We start from the raw sequence: 12,559 nt of genomic DNA, 5'->3' as shown, positions 1-12,559 counted from the left end.
TCCATTTCAATAAATCTCAGAGATTGGACTATTTCGTGGCTTCTAATCTATCTTGTTATCCTTACGGCTTTCTTAGACAGCCTACCCTCCTGTTTTGTTGGTCCCTGAGACAGGCAAGGGCAGGAATGAAGGAACTACAAAAAGCAAATGTTGCTTACCTGTATCAGGTGTTCTCACAGGACAGCAGGATGTTAGTCCTCACATATGGGTGACATCAGGATGGAGCCCAATCACGGAAAACTTCTGTCAAGTTTCCAGAACTTTGACTGGCCCCTACTGGGCATGCCCAGAATGGCACTAATCCTTGCAGCCAGCAGGGGTCCCCCTTCAGTCTTATTTGAAAGCTACAGGCAGTGCCGAAAAATAAAATAACAAAACATTATGAACCCAACACCACAGGGCGGCGGGCGGGTTTCGTGAGAACACCTGTTACAGGTAAGCAACATTTGCTTTCTCACAGGACAGTACCGAGCTGAGGATGTCCTAACATGCACCAAATGTACCCAACGGTGTGCAATAGGCACAACAACTGGGGTGAAATTTGGTAGAGGGCATCCTGACCTCCACCGGGCAGGCGGAAGGGTGATGGTACGTCACATTGGAAACAGGTTACACAGGACAGACTGGCCGAAGATGGAATCTTGTCTTCCGGCTTTGTCCAAGCAATAGTGGGCTGTGAAGGTATGGAGAGAACTCCAGGTGGCAGCCCTGCAAATGTCAGGAAGCGGCACCGATCGTAGGTGTGCTACCGAAGTCGCCAGGGCCCTCACAGAGTGTGCTTTAACACTGTCTTGAAAAGGAATGCCTGCTTGTTGATAGCAAAAAGATATGCAGTCTGCCAACCAGGAGGAGATAGTCTGCTTACCCACAGGTTGCCCTAATTTGTTGGGGTGGAAAGAGACGAATAACTGAGTGCTCTTTCTGTGGGCAACTGTACGGTCTAGATAAAAAGTTAAAGCCCGCTTACAGTCAAGGGAATGCAGAGCCTGTTCCCCTGGATTGGAATGGGGCCTGGGAAAGAAGGTAGGTAGTATGATGGATTGATTAATGTGAAACTCCGAGACTACCTTAGGTAAGAACTTAGGGTGAGTGCGGAGTACCGCCCGGTCCTGCAGGAGTTTAGTGTAAGGCGGATAGGTAACTAGGACCTGTAACTCACTAACCCTGAGGGCTGAAGTGATAGCCAAAAGGAAAATCACTTTCCATGTGAGATATTTTAGGTCACAGGAGTGAAGAGGCTCGAATGGTGGTTTCATGAGCTGACCGAGAACCAGGTTAAGGTCCCAAGAAGGGGCTGGAGGACATAAAGGTGGCTGGATGTGGAGCAAGTCCTTCAAAAAGCGTGTTATGAGGGTTGTACTGATATAGGGACATCCCCGACACCTTTATGGAAGGCAGCTACCGCACTGACATGCATTCTGATGGAAGAGGTCTTTAGACCTGACTCTGATAGATGCCAGAGATAGTCCAAAAACTTTGCGATTGGACAGGAAAAGGGATCAAGGGACTGAGAAACGCACCATGATGTGAACCTTTTCCATTTATAAGAGTAAGTTTTTCTCGTGGAAGGCTTCCGTGAAGCAATCAAGACATGGGAAACTGGGTCTGAAAGGTTAAGAGGTTGAAGGATTAACCTTTCAACATCCATGCCGTCAGGGACAAGGCTTGAAGGTTGGGATGACGTAGGCACCCGTTGTTTTGAGTGATCAGAAACGGGTCCTTTCCAAAGGGGATGTGCCTGCGGATGGAGAGATCCTGCAGCATTGGAAACCACACTTAGCGAGGCCAGTGAGATGCTATCAGGATCATGGTTCCCTTGTCCTGACGTAGCTTCACGAGAGTCTTTGAGAGAAGAGGAAGTGGAGGGAATGCGTAAAGCAGACCGGTTGCCCAAGAGAGGGAGAATGCATCTCTGGGCTGAGAGTGTTTGCTGCGAATGAGGGAGCAGTAATTGTCCACTTTGTGGTTCTGAGGGGACGCAAAGAGGTCCATCTGAGGATATCCCCATTGTTGAAAGATTGAGTTCGCTACCAAGGGGTTGATAGACCACGCATGTGGTTGGAAGACGCAACTCAGCTTGTCTGCCAACACATTGTCCACTCCCAGCAGGTAAGTGGCCCTGAGGTACATCGAATGGGAGAGGGCTTCTGCCCATATCTGTGCAGTTTCCTGACACAGAAGGAAGGAGCCTGTGCCTCCCTGTCTGTTGATGAACCACATGGCCACCTGGTTGTCCGTCTGAATCAGGATGACTTGATTTGATAGGCGATCTTGAAAAGCCCTGAGAGCATATCGCATTGCTCGAAGTTCCAGGAAATTTATTTGGTGTTTGGTTTCCTCTGGAGATCAAGACCCTTGTGTCTGCAGATCATCCACGTGGGCTCCCCACCCGAGGTTGGAAGAGTCGGTAGTGAGAATGGCTTGAGGATTTGGAACTTGAAAGGGCATCCCTGGAGGAGATTGCTTTGATTCTTCCACCAGGCGACAGACAGACGGAGTGAGTCGGTGATGTGAACAATGGTCGACAGAGGCTGAATAGCTTGAATCCATTGTGACCTGAGAGTCCAGTGCATGAGTCTCATGGCCAAGCGGGCCATTGGTGTGACATGGACTGAGGACGCCATGTGATCCAGAAGGATGAGGAATTAGCGATCTGGTGCAGCATGTTGAGACTGCAACTGGTGAGCGAGAGACACAAGAGTTAACGCTCGTTGTTGAGGCAGAAAAGCTTTTGCCTGCAAGGTGTCCAAGTCTGCTCCAATGAACGACAAGGTTTGAGATGGGACTAAACAAGATTTCTCATAATTGACTAGAAATCCTAGCGAAATTAGAGTGTGTAAAGTTAAATCGAGGGACAACCAAGCAGTTTGCTAAGTTGGAGCCCTGATTAACCAGTCGTCCAGATAGGGGTAGATGTGAACACCTTGGGTTCTGAGGAAAGCTGCGACAACTACGAGACATTTGGTAATGACTCGTGGTGCAGAGGCTAGGCCAAATGGAAGCACTCGGTATTGATAGTGCTTGGGGCCTACTAAAAACCTCAGGTACTTGCGATGAGCTGGAGTTATCACAATGTGGGTGTATGCGTCCTGGAGGTCCAGAGAGCAGAGCCAGTCTCCTCTTTGTAGAAGAAGTAGAAGCGATCCCAAGGTTACCATCTTGAACTTTTCCCGCTGAAGGTACTTGTTGAGAGCCCGTAGGACCAATATTGGACGAACACCCCGATTTTTTGGGGATTAGAAAGTACCGAGAATAGAACCCTAGGCCTTGCTGCGAGTGCGGAACGGGTTCTATTGCTCTTGACTGGAGAAGGAGGGAGACCTCTTGATCCAGAAGAATGGAGTGGTCAGATGTTCTCCACATCTGCAGAGGTGGGGAGTCCGGTGGCAGGGCGAGAAAGTTCAGATGGTAACCCTGAGCAATGATTGCCAATACCCATTGGTTGGTTGTGATTGACTGCCACATGTTGTGAAAGTGGCACAATCGATCTCCCACTGGTATATGTGACAGAGGAATCTGGCTGCTGCTCTCCAAGCGGAAGTCAAAAACCTGAAGCAGGTCCTGGCTGGGGAGCTGTTTGTGGTTTTTGTTTTTGGGCTTGGTGAGTCTGAGGCTTTTGATAAGGTCTCGTAGTACAGGACCTTGCTGGTGGTGGATAGGCCTTCCTTGGACGGTAAAACGACTTCTTAGAGTCCTTCCTGAAGGGCTGTCTTAAGGAGAAGTCGGAAGGCATCAAAGATAGCTGTTTGAGGGTCTCATGATGGTCTTTTAATTCAGTCACCATTTGCTGGATCTGTTCACTGAAAAGATTATCTCCAATACATAGTAGGTTGGGCAACCGGTCTTGCACTTCTGGGCGAAGGTCAGAAGACTTGAGCCAGGCCCATCGTCTTGCCGAAATAGCCGTGGCACACACTCTGGTAGAGGTGTCAAAAATGTCATAAGATGTTTGAATCTCATGTTTGCCTGCCTCAAATCCTTTGTTTACAAGGGTTTGTAGCTGGTCTTGGAATTGTTCAGGTAGGGACTCTGAGAAGTCCTGTATCTGTTTAAAGATGATCTTATTATATTAAGTCATATAAAGCTGATAGGCAGCAATTCAGGAGATGAGCATGACCCCTTGGAATACTCGTCGACCAATGTTGTCTAGGAATTTTTGTTCCTTAGCAGGCGGGGTAGACGAGTGGGGTTTTGACCTTTTTGCCCTCTTTTGTGCAGACTCTACCACAATTGAGTGGTGGTGAAGCTGGGATTTCTGAAAGCCTGAGGCTGACTGAACTAAATAAGTAGTGTCAGCCTTTCTATTTACTGGAGCAATTGATCCAGGGTTTTCCCAGTTCCTTTTGAGGAGATCAAGAAGGACCTGATGAATAGGAATAGAGGTGATCATCTTGGGGGCATCCAGGAATTGGAGTAACTCCATCATCTGGTGCCTATCATCCTGTTCCATCTGCAGTTGAAAAGGAACCAACTCAGACATTTGCTTTACAAAATTTATGAATGAGAGGTCCTCTGGAGGAGAACGCTTTCTACTTTCAGTGGAGAAGGTGGTGAAGGTAAGTCATCGGTGTCTGTTGAAGTATCTTCACCCCAAGTGTCATAAGGATCAGCATACTGTCCTTTAGGAAGTGAAGGGGGTTGGATACCTGAGGGTCCCGGTCTAGGCTCCGAAAACATCGGAGGAATCGCCGGAGGCACTGATGATGGCATCAAAGGCACTGGTGCAGGCATCGATGGATGACTCGATGGTGCTGGGGGACGTATCGGCACAGACGGATGAATCGGTGGCGAGGGACATATCGGCATCAATGGCTGAGGCAAAACTCCCAATGAAGGGATGCGGAACGGTGTTTCTCCTCCCGATGAAGCTGTCATCAGGGAGGGCATGAGAGGCATCGGAGACCCGGGATCCATCGGTGGAAGGGCGGCCATCAGCGCCTCCATTCTGGATAGCAGTGGTGCTAGCGCTGCTGGAATCGGGTCGATGACAGGTTCCACAATTGGTGCCAGAGGAACCTGGAGACGTTGCATCGCCTTGTCGATGGCCTCCTGAACCAGCCGGTCCAATTCTTCTCGAAGACCTGGAGCAAGCAGCCCCGGCTCCGGAACAGAAGAGGGAGGCAGAGGCATAGCCGGAGGGACCACCTTTACAGGCGGAATCATGACTCCCAAACCCCAATCGGGTGAGGGTTGCCTTGGTGACCCGGTCACAGGAATGGTCGGTGCTTTTCCTGGACGGGGCTTCTTCGACGGTGGCTTGGATGGTGGCGAGGTCGATGATTTTGCTCCCTCGATGGTCCAAGTCTTGCGATGTCAATGTTTCTCCCTGCGATCCCCTCGATCTTGAGGGGGAGTAGAGGGTGTCGATGGCCGTGAAGACGTCGATGGCGGTCAGCCACCGGTTGGTGGGCGATGCTGGCGCGAAGTCGACGGTGCCGGTTCTGACGACATCGATTGGATGGACGGAGTCAGGGTTTGAGCACGGAAGAGGAGTTCCATCTTCTCCATTCTGGCCTTGCGACCTTTTGGTGTCATAAGGGCACATTTGGTGCAAGTCAGGACATCGTGCTCACGGCCTAAACACATTACACAGACTCCATGGGGATCTGTGATAGACATGGTATGAGTACAGTCCGGGTACCGACGGAACCCCGACGCCATGGCCATTGAAAAAAACTGAGCCGCGGTACGGTCGACGGCCAGTAGGCCGCAAGGGCCAAACTCAACGGTAATTGACGGAAAACGGGTAAAAACTTACCGGAGTATCGCGATCAGAGAAAAGTTAGAGGAGGGACCCCTGTGGGGCAATTTAACTTTAAATAATTCCGTGAGGAAAATTCCTGTCAGGATTCTCTTCAGAGCTCCTTTACCGCGAGGCTACTGCTGCGCGGAAAAAAGAAGACTGAAGGGGGACCCCTGCTGGCTGCAGGGTTAGTGCCATGCTGGGCATGCCCAGTAGGGGCCAGTCAAAGTTCTGGAAACTTTGACAGAAGTTTTCCGTGATTGGGCTCCATCCTGATGATGTCACCCATATGTGAGGATTACCATCCTGCTTGTCCTGCGAGAATAACAAAAACACATCCATTGTTTATGTACATATCCCCCATTTGCATGGGTTGCTTGTAGCAATCCTTGCAAGACAAAAAGGAATGAGATGTGTCTTGTTTTCAAGTTTAGTTTCTTATTTGCCAGAAAATAGCAGTGACTTTACAAAAGTTCCCTATGAAAATGAAACTTCATGTAAGGCTTGTTTCCCTTACTCTACCACAGAAAAAAGTTTTTATAGTTATCCACATTACCAGCTTCAATTCTTTCTTTTGTATAACATATTTCTACATTTGAGTCATTCTTTATTGCCTTACTTTGAGTGTTCCTTTTTTCTTGTAAATAATCCTGAGCTGCTTTCACAATTTGCTGTACAACAGCAGTTACGAGAAGCTGTACCGAGGGAGGATCCCAGGTGAGCAGGAGGCGATGCAGCACATTTAGAAGTTCCACACCGATGAGCTAAAATACATGAAAACTGCTGTCAATCTCAGTTCAAACCTGAAGAACATATTTAGCATCAAAATGAAAACAATCTATTAAAAAAAACCCCAAAAAAACAGCTTACAACAAAGGGGCCGATGCAATACAGTGCACTCAGCAATAGGGGGATTAGTGCGTCCGACGCGGAGTGAATGAGTTAGCGCTCATCACATTCAAATGCATGTGAATGAGGCCATTACTCATTCACTCCAAATGCAAAAAAATAAATGTGCGTTTCAGACACACATTTATCGCTCAGATATTAACGCCTGCCTGGAGCATGCATTAATAGCTGAGCGCACTGAAAAAAGTACAGAAAAGCAGAAAAAAACTGCTTTTCTGTACTTTTTTTTTAAAGTTAAAAAAAAAAAGGAAAAAAAACCTCTGCCGGCCGCTTTGAAGACCAACACAGATATGCTCAGCGTCTGTTTTCATAACCGGCCGGCTGCAGTAATGAAAACCGATGCCGATAAAACCCTAGCGCCTCCTTGCTAGCGCAACCCCCTCATTTGTTTATTTCATGGCACCCCCCTTGCGGGTGCCATACGTGTCTTAAGAAAGCGGGTGCTGAAAAGTCAGCGCCCGTTTTCCGCAAATTTTATTGCATCAGCCCCAAAAAGAGAGGGTTTCCTGCCAGGGAAAATGGAATGAGGATAGGGTCCACTGGGAGGAGATCAGAGTTTGGTGAGGGAGAGGGTAATACCTTGGTCTTAAGAATAAATCTTGAGAGGCAACAATTTAAATATTAGGCAGTAGTGGCTCAGAGAAATAATATATGCCAAGAAAAATTGGTTTGAAAAGTAAAATGAAACAAATAGCATTTTCTTTAGTTTTAGGTGTTAGAGATTGCAATTGCATGTTTCCAATTTTTTCTGTGTTATTTCTACCAAAAATGTAAGAAATATAAAATCATGTAATACTGTATCTCAAGATTTGTGTAGAGGTGGACGGCATCTCTATATAAGCACATAGTACATGCTGAGAGAGACCAAAATGGCCCATCCATTCTGCCCAGTTCGGCCAGATGCACATATAAATTCTAACATGTGGACTAATTCTATTCTGAACTATCTCTAGTCCGGAATTTGTTATTTCTCTTTTCTTTACTTAACTTTATCTCTTTTCTTCCAGCTACCTAAGCTTCCAAGTTCACGGTCCTCGTTTAATGTAACTTTGTCTCTTCCTTTACCTAATTATTTTTATCCCTGTTCGATGTAAACCGTCCTGATATGGTATTTAACCATGAAGGTCGGTATAGAAAAATGTTAAATAAATAAATAAATAAATAAATAAATAAATTCATATATGTATCCCACACCAACTCCTGACCACTCAACCCTTTTACTGCCACTGCCATCCATATCTGTCTTAAGCAGCCCAAACTCTATTATTGTACTGGCCTCTACTATCTCTGCTTGTATGTCATTTCAAGCCTTTATATCTTCAACTTTAATTCTTATAATACCAATACTTAAGCCAACACACAGGCCCCCTCTGCTATGTCTTATTACCAAATTTTGTAATAATGCCTACAACCATCAAAGTTAAAGAGGGTCTTGCCCTCCCCATACTCACTAAAGTTTTGGTTTTAACCATGTCCCTCCATGCAAGCCACCTAGCCTTCTTGGAAGCCAGATACTGTTGTGTAACTGCAGTTTAGGGCAATTACTACATGCTCTCAAGTCTCCAGCTATTTTCTGGATTCTCCACCATAACCAGGCCCTTCCTTCTACTAGAGACCCCAGCACATTCAACCCATGACCGTTCATTTAATGCGTCAGTGTTTCCAATAAATTAGGAAGATCTTCAGCAAAATTCTTGAATATTTCCAGCAGAGTTCTGAGAGCACCTGGATAGCATGATAGGCCAATGTTACAGCTTTGGAAGATGTTTATCTTTCCAAATACTTGAGAGTAGCTGAAATGAAATTGGTGTGGATATATAGGAAAAGGATGAGCCATCAAGAGAGAATATGGAAAAGTTGACCTCAAATAAAGTTACACAACCGGCTATCAAATACCCACAATTCCAAGGGCTCACAAACTCATGGTTCAGTCTAAAAAAGTTCAGTACCAAGGTGTTGCTGTTTGGTTATATACATGTGTGATAGGGTGGCTAAACCCAAAGATAATCCATGCAGGGGTTTCCAAGAGTAGAGAGATAGATCTAAGGGTAAGCATTAAAAAATCATAGTAAATAATTTAGCTGGTAGTCTATGATGATGATATCAGTAATTTAAGTTTTCAAGAAGCAACTTCTATTCTATCAATAAAAAGCACACATTTTTTGCAAAGAACATCTTTCGTAATTAAAATGCATATAGTCTAATGGATTTGAAAATCATCAATGCCTCCCAAGAAACACTATCCTAAAAAGAAAACAAAATTAATTCTCAGGCAGGTTGTCACATTATACTCTAACGGAAAGGAGATGAATGATATGCTTCTTTCTTTTTAATTCTTGAAGTGATTTTATTGGCTTTCATATAACAGAGCAAGAAAGAGGACCTCCCTTAAAAACAATCAATAAGCCAAAGAACTGAGAAACAGGGTATTATAACATGTATTACAGATTTCAATTATGACTGTTCTCAAAATATGCAATCTTTTGCTTAAATTTAATCTTCTAGTATTCCAGAAAAAGGCAAACATTCACAAAATGGACAAATTGGAGGTAATTTTCAAAGGAGTTATGCATGCAAATATAACATACTATGATAGCAATTTTCAAAAGCCCATTTTTGCACTTAAAGTGCACTTACATGTTTAAAACCTATGGACAATTCAATGGCATATACTGTAGTGATTTTTAAAAGACCACTTATATGCGTAAAGTGCATCTACATGTGTAAAACTCCATTTTAAGCATGTAAATCTTTTTGAAAATTACCCCAATTTTTTTTTTAAAAGTTTCTAAATTTAAATTACAATTAGTACTATGTTAGAATAAAACAGGAACTTAAGAATCCCAATTATCACAATTTAAAGTACAGCAAATGTTGCTTACCTGTAACAGGTGTTCTCACAGAACAGCAGGATGTTAGTCCTCACACATGGGTGACGTCAGTGGACGGAGCCCTGTTACGGAAACCTTTTCTGTCAAAGTTTCTATAAAGCTTTGACTGACACTGGCACACTGAGTGCACTGAGCATGCTCAGCCTGCAGTTATCCCTGTGACCACAGGTGTCTACCCTCAGTCTCGTCTTATATCAAAAAGCGCAAGCGAAACTAAAATAATAAAACGTATGTAGACCCAACTCCTCGGGGGTGGCAGGTGGGTTTTGTGAGGACTAACATCCTGCTGTCCTGTGAGAACACCTATTACAGGTAAGCAACATTTGCTTTCTCACAGGACAAGCAGGATGGTAGTCCTCACATATGGGTGAGTACCAAGCTGAGGATGTCCGAGAGTGCACCAAATGCACCCAAAGACGTGCAAAAGGCGCAACGATGGGGGTGGAATTTGGTAAGGAGGGCATCCTGAAACCCTTAACGGGTTGGTGGAAGGATGTTGGGTAGTTAAACCGAAAAGAAGATGAGTAGACGGACTGGCCAAACATGGAAGCATGCCGGCTAGTCTTACCTAAGCAATAATGGGCTGCGAAGGTATGGAGAGAGCTCCAGGTCGCAGCCTTACAAATATGTACAAGCAGCAACCGGCCGAAGGTGAGCTATTGAGGCTGGTACGGCTCTAACAGAGTGTGGTTACACACGGTGTTGTAGTGAAATGCCTGCTTGTTGGTAGGAAAAAGAGATAGACCATCAATTAGGAGGATAAGGTCTGTTTGCCCACTGGAACTTGCAGCTTGGCTTTTGCCACAGAAGGAAAGAGTTAGGTGTAATTCCTATGGAGTGTAGTGTGGTCTGGATAGAATGCAAGTGCACTTTTACAGTGCAAGGTGTGGAAAACCCTCTCACCCTGGTGAGAGAGAGGTGTTGGGAAAAAGTGGGCAGAGTATATTCTGAGTAAGGTGAGATGCTGTGTCTACCTTAAGAAGGATATGAAGTTGAATTCGTAAGACCACACTATCATGGAGGAACGCAGGGTCGGGTGAGTATGTAACAAGGTGTGTAACTCACTGACCCTGTTGGTAGAAGTGATGACTATGAGGGAAAGAATTTCCCATGCCAGACTGTTAAGTGAGAGGAATGGAAAGGCTCGAACGGGGAACGTATGAGTCTTGTAAGCACTAAATATAGGCCCCATTCCGTAACCAGTAAAAATAGAGGCGGCTTAATCAGTGGATAATCCATGGTAAACTGACTCAGAAGGGGTTGAACCGTTAATCGGGTATCCCCACTCCCAAGTGGTACGCCAATTGGAACAGAGGTGTACCCATGTGAAGGATGTCTGGGGAGCAGAATCCGAGGGAGTAAGAAAAAAGAGTGGTGTAGAAAAAAAAGGGGATAATACCCTTTTGTATGCACCATGTAGTAAATCATGCCATTTTGAATGGTAAGATTAATATGTGGAAGGTTTTTGTGATGCTACCAGTACCTGAGAACATCAGTTAGTCCATGATATGAGACTGACCTGTGAGAAGGCGAATTGGTTACTGGTGTGATAGATTGAGAAGCATGGGAAAGTATACTGGTTTTCAGCCAGGATGTGGGTCTGAGAAACAGTGAACCCCGTCCCGGTGCAGCATAATAAGAGTACTGGCTATGAGAGGCATTGAAAGAGACACATATAAGAGGCCTTTGTTGCAGCAAAGGCGTCCATGGGAACGCATTAGAGACATGTGTAGGGAGTAGAATCTGTCCACTGTATGGTTCGATTCAGATGCAGAGGGCAAGGTCGGTTGACCTCAGTGCTAGAAGATTTTTCTTGCTACACATGTAGTCCGAGACCATCCGAGAAAATGGAAACCTATATGGAGAAGGTCTGCTAGTGCGTTTAGTAAGTCTGTTAGATAAGTGGCCCGGGGATGCATGGAGTGAGCAAGGGCCAAGGGTAGAGCTGCGCAGCTTCCTAGCAGAGCAGCTAAAAAGTTGTGCGTGTTTGTGTGTTGGAAATACCACATTGTCACTATGCTGTCTGTCTGTATGCACAAAGGTTTGTTGCAGAGGCAGTACTGTAAGGCATAAAGGCATAACTCAAGGCTCGAAGCTCCAGGAAGTTGATGTGAAACTCTGCATGGAGTGGAATAGACGCACATTGGGTTGAGAAGATGTTAGTTCGAACTCTGCAACCCTGAGAAAATGCAAGCATGAGCAGGACTAGTCGAGGATTTGGTTCTAGATCTGCATTATGGATCAGGGACGAAAGCGGTTGAACAGCTTAGATCCACTGATAATTGAAATTTCACTGAATCTTACTCATAGCAAATCTGGACCTATGAGTAAAGTGCATGGTGAAAAAATCCCGTGGCCCAGCAATGAAAGAATTGAGGGGCTGATGTTATGGTGTATGCGCGCAGAGATATATAGGAATTTGTCAGAATGTCTGCGCAGTTGTTGGACAGGAAGTTTGTTGTGACTGTGGTGTCCAGAAGTGTTCTATATGGGATTTATGGTAGTTAACAGCAACCCAGGTAGTAGATTTATAGTGAGTCGTGAAGATAGAGCTCCTTGCTTAACATTGACTGTTATGCAGCTGTCCATGCAAGGAAAAGCGTGAATGATGTTTTATTCCTTAGAGAAACAGCAGTCACTGCTAGTGATGTAATGAAATACCCAAGTTGCCGAAGCTGGAGCAACCGGTAGCGCTTGGGATTGTAATATTGGTGACTCACCATGAAGCACATAGAAAGATTAGAGGAGAGAGGCAACCTACTTACTGCGGTATGGAAGTATGGTGATGAGAGACACCATTTTACCTGTCCCTTCTGAAGAAAGTTCTTATTTCTGTGGTCCAGGATGGGCAGAGAGCAACTACTTTCTGTTGAAAGAAAGAATAGTGAGTTTAAAACTCCCCCCCCCCCTGCGCTTTGTAGCGTCCGGGGGACTGTACCCTGAACCTTGGTACCAAGTGGGGTGGCCGCTCTGATATCCATCAAGTTGAGAGACCAGGTGGTGTCCAACTGGCAGG

The 12,559-nt window shown here is 45.4% G+C and overlaps 1 protein-coding gene across 1 annotated transcript in view; it reads right to left on the bottom strand.

Moving 5' to 3' along the window:
• Nucleotides 1–12,559, bottom strand: part of HEATR5B (HEAT repeat containing 5B) — a 571,627-nt gene that overhangs the window by 64,919 nt on the left and 494,149 nt on the right. Inside the window, 1 exon segment of the mRNA XM_029594411.1 lies at nucleotides 6,363–6,507. Within this exon segment, the coding sequence (XP_029450271.1) occupies nucleotides 6,363–6,507 (145 nt within the window).

The sequence above is a fragment of the Rhinatrema bivittatum genome, chromosome 3 (genome assembly GCF_901001135.1).
Source record: "Rhinatrema bivittatum chromosome 3, aRhiBiv1.1, whole genome shotgun sequence".
Taxonomy (NCBI): domain Eukaryota; kingdom Metazoa; phylum Chordata; class Amphibia; order Gymnophiona; family Rhinatrematidae; genus Rhinatrema; species Rhinatrema bivittatum.
The sequence above is the reverse complement of the archived record's forward strand: the minus strand, read 5'-3'. Positions and strand labels throughout refer to the sequence as shown.